At 37.8% G+C, this 4,520-nt stretch overlaps 1 protein-coding gene across 1 annotated transcript; it reads right to left on the bottom strand.

Annotated features, from left to right (window-relative positions):
- On the bottom strand, positions 1-4,243 carry LOC105127252 (uncharacterized). Its single transcript, XM_011028479.1, has 4 exons — positions 2,844-4,243; positions 2,371-2,699; positions 2,040-2,239; positions 1-702 (listed from the first exon to the last, which is right to left on the bottom strand). Exons 1-4 carry the CDS (start codon positions 3,502-3,504, stop codon positions 378-380), a joined length of 1,515 nt encoding a protein of 504 aa, XP_011026781.1. The 5' UTR covers positions 3,505-4,243; the 3' UTR covers positions 1-377.
- Positions 4,244-4,520: the final 277 nt, after the last annotated feature.

Here is a 4,520-nt window from a genome sequence, read left to right as displayed (position 1 = left end):
CATGAATGTGTGACTCGAATTTATTGCTTAAACATCGTTTCACTATTATGGATTGACCATACAATTCATCGAACATTATATATGAAAGTAAAAACCAAGAAAAAAAAAAAGTAAACTGCGCCAAGAAACTCAAAAAAAATGTTGTAGAGAGATAATTTCATTTAGAGCATTTTGCTTATCTTATCAAATCCACAGGCCTATATAGTGATTAAGCATTTCACATGGCCTAGTTGAGAGACTTCAAACTTGAAGTAGCAGTAAAGGAAATAAAAAAAAACGCCAATCTTAGGTTACTTAATTATACCCAATTTTGACAGGAAATATTTATGCATGCGGCAACCGACTTTGATTGAGCTTGAGCAAGAAGAGGGTCTTAATTAACCACTTGATCTCTTCCAAATCTCTTCAAGCTCCCTGGCAAACGCCTTTTGTCTATTAACAACAATTGTAATATGATCTTCATCATCAATGACCTTAACCCGAGCACGAGGGATTTTATGTTGAACATTGTAGCTACATTCAACTGGGATAAGCTCATCTTTTTTTCCGTGGAAGATATTGACATCACACTTGAGGTGATCACGGACTGAATCCAAGTACCCTTCGAGCTTGCTGCCGGTGCCACAAATGATGTTGTGTAGGGTGTGCCATGCAGCGTTGTGGGTGTGGCAACAGAACCCTTCAATTAAGAATGTCTTAATCCTGTACATTTTTTTCTCAAAGTTTTGCATTTATGTCAATAGGAGAGTAGAGAGATGTCTCTTTCATAATGCATGGAATAAATTCAAGCAGAGGTGTAGAAGAGAAAACACACACACACACACACATCAAGCATGCACCTGTCCCCATCATTTCTGACTTTGTCTGATGGACGCTTGACCAGTGTTTTTAGGGTAACTTATTGCACGATTCACCTATCACAGTGTATTTCATTAATTGTTACTACTATTTTTCCATATCTATTTCGTCAAGAAGGATTTTTCTAAATCTTTATTAATTTGGGGCGGGAACTTAGGGATGCTGTGAAAATTTCCCTAAGTTCCCGCTCCAAATTAATAAAGATTTAGAAAGCTAAAAGATCTAGACGTTCAATTTTATTACCATAATGCATTATTTGGAACATATTAGCATATTTTAACTTTTGTAGCTTCAAAATCTCATATCAGCAAATTTTAAAAGGAGGGATGGACATTTGTCAAACCAAGATTTGCAATTTTCACCGTTTGAACTATTGTAGGTGTACCAAATCATTCATCAGCGCCATACCCTCTTTGGAACGACCGCCAATGCCATAAAACAGTCAAAGATCTTCTAGCTGAGCACTTGAGGGCCGGAAAAATTAATACGGTGGACACCTATACTGTGATCGGTCATGGATCTCAAAAATTACTCTAGAGGCAAGCGATTTTTTTTTTTTTATAATTCGGATATGACAATTGTCTATTGTGTGGCGGTGCACCGTGGCCCCGCCCCTTAGCAGGGCTCCGGAACTTGGATTGAGGCTATCTGTGAAGTAAGCTAACAGTACCGTGGACGTTATAGTATAGTGATTTAAAGGCTTAAAATGCTCAAAATCTAACAATATCGGTGGTGCCATTATCCCAAAAAATAGACCCCGTAATAGAAGGTAAGTGAATGTGGTTGGGGCGTCATTGTCTTTGTGTGTCTGGGAATTGACTTTCAGGCTGCTAGTGAAATGCCAGGTCTCACTCATTTCTTGCTATTCTAAAATCTCAAGAGCTTATTAAGAGTCGATCCTAGATTACTTAGAGCCCTTGATCCCTAAGACAAATTAGATTTAATAAAGAGCTCAGAATAAAAGGCCAAATACATATTTCAAATAAGCAAAAGAAGAAAGAAAAGGGAAATATTAAGACCCAATTAATAATAAGTTTGGTGGTTAGTTATGAAATTGAGCACGAAAGCATGAAAATGCGTTTATTATGAACAAAAGGAGAAGTCTCGATGTTTGAATTTTATCACGGCACTTGAATTCTTTGGACAGGTTTTAAGGCGGTAGAGGTTTGATGAGAATTTACCTGTTTCTTGTGACTAGTTTGGTAAGGAACTCCCACAACCGATGATTTTTGCATATGACAAGGCAAATTGCCCTGCTGATGTGCTCATACCAGCACGCCATCGATGCACCAAATGTGATCAGTGGCCAAACACGCCTTGGAGCTACTTGTCTCATCACATGCTGCGTTGCTAGGACACCTTTTGGTACCTTGTAATATGGCTGTCATTATCACATAAACTAATCGGTAATCGATGCATTCAAAACTTTGAACGATTCCATGATTAATTTTCTTGGATAATTGAAAAGGAATAACAAAAAAAAAAAACTTCGAAAAAAAAAAATGAACGTACTGGTGCAAGGAGGGTCAAGGACTTGACCGAGCCGGGGTGTTTGACGGCAAGTGCTAGGGCCAAAATACAGCCTAAAGAATGAGCAACAATGTGGAAGGATTTGACTTTGTATGGTTCAATAACGGATTGTTCAATCATGTCCAGATGCTCTCTTAATGTGTAAAGGGAGTCAGCTGGCTTAGGGCTCCTCCCAAACCCTAATAGATCGATGGCAAATAATCGGTAGGTTGATTTAGCTGCATGTGAGAAGTTCGGAAATAATGTCTCTGTCCAAAATGCTGAAGACGAAATGAATCCATGAATGAAGAGGACATCACCTTTTCCCTTATCTGATCACATATTACAAACCCGATATATATTAGTTTCAAGGACTTAAACTAATTATTACACATAAGAATTAATTACACTAAATGAAGAACATGTATATACTATATGCTACTAATCAAGATAATTATTATTTTTTAATTTATTACCTTCAGGTCCTTCAGCCCTAACGAAGAGGGTTTCTTTGCTAGAAGAGGTCCATGAAGTGCAAAATTTGCAATCACAATCAGACCATCTTGAAATGGGATGTAAGTGCTGGCCTCCAATCTTCCCTTGAAGCATTTCAACAATGGTAGAGTTGACAGTTAATGTGGATCTCATAGTTCCTTTCTTGATCTTCTCGGATGTCTGTACAGTGACAGTACTTGACTTACCCTCCACCTTGATTCGTTTGAGCTCATTAACCGTTGATTTTGAAATCTCAGACACTAATGAAGTACGAGTGTAAAGGGTGTCCGAGATCTCTTCTAACCTTAACTTGGTAGAAGTAAGGCAAACAATTTTGGACTCACCTTGTTCAGAGACCAAGATCTTGCCAGTACTTGTTATGGCTTCCTTAGCTGAGGCACAATAACAAGGTTTCCATTCAGCTTCAATGATGAAATCCACTGCTTTGAATGCAAAGCATAGAACGAGATCAAGGATGTCTAGAAAAGAGAAGACGATGAAGCTCACAGCATCATGTAAAACCCTGCCTGTTAATGTTAAAACCATCATGGTTTTTCCCATTACAGCCATTTCACCAAGAGGCATCACTACTACCCACTTCAAATAGTTGAATAGACCCCAGAGACACAAATAGAAAGACATGTAGAAGAAAGAATTATGAGATGAAGCTAGCTATGAGGGAGGAGTTTTAAGGAAATCATTTGTTCCTAATAGATCCAAAATGTCAATGAAAGCACGCATGCCTCTCTTCTTAGTCTTGATTTCTTGATTTAGAGTTCTCGGAAATGTTGTGGAAACAATGTTTCCCTAACTTGTTGACCACTTCCAAAATGTGCCTCACTTGATGAAAGCGTGAGGACTTTTCTTTTCTACCTTCTAAGGACGTACTGGGGAGAGAAAAGGGGGAGAGAGGGAACACACTATTACTACAGATAGCAGATAATGGAATTGATTGTTTCATTAAACATCGTTTGTTGGCCAAGGAAAAAAGTTAGGTGGTAGTTGAACCTCCCCTGCAGGAGAAGAAACAATTCTTCTTAGCAAATAATAAGACTACATTTAAGTTTCTTTTCTTTGCCTCTTCAAATGAATACAAATAAATAACACCATTAATTAAACACCCGAGCCTCTCTCTAATTAAAAAATCTTAAGGAAAAGAAAAGAATTTTTTGTAGAGAAGAAAATGTCTCTTTCTTGCACTTGAGAAATACTACTATAGCTCTAGGTCAAATTTTTTCTCATCTACCAAGTTACAACCCATCATTTGTTAGTACTCTTGATCAGAAATATGTGCCTAACGCATTAATGTAAGGATTATTTTTCAAAATTGAACAGCCAGCTCCGAACCTCTTGTAGTTATTGCAGGCTGTCTTGCCCACATGACTCCATCCTCATTGGTAGTAGAAACTATTATGATCCTCGCCACCGTCCTAATTCCTGAGGTGACCTTATAAATGATAAAATCCCTTGCTTGATCTATACAGATGGCTTGGAGGGTGAAAACGGGTAGATGACAGATTCCTAGTTCTAATAAAGTACTTTTTGTTTGATGGTCAGGTGATACTCTAGCTAGCTAGCAATAGTACATTGTGCATGTAAATTATATATGGTGATCATCAATACAAGTACTTAACACACAAACTAACTTAGTATTTTAC

This window comes from Populus euphratica, unplaced genomic scaffold (genome assembly GCF_000495115.2).
Source record: "Populus euphratica unplaced genomic scaffold, PopEup_1.0 scaffold7.1, whole genome shotgun sequence".
Lineage (NCBI taxonomy): Eukaryota > Viridiplantae > Streptophyta > Magnoliopsida > Malpighiales > Salicaceae > Populus > Populus euphratica.
This window is presented reverse-complemented; position numbering and strand designations above follow the sequence as displayed.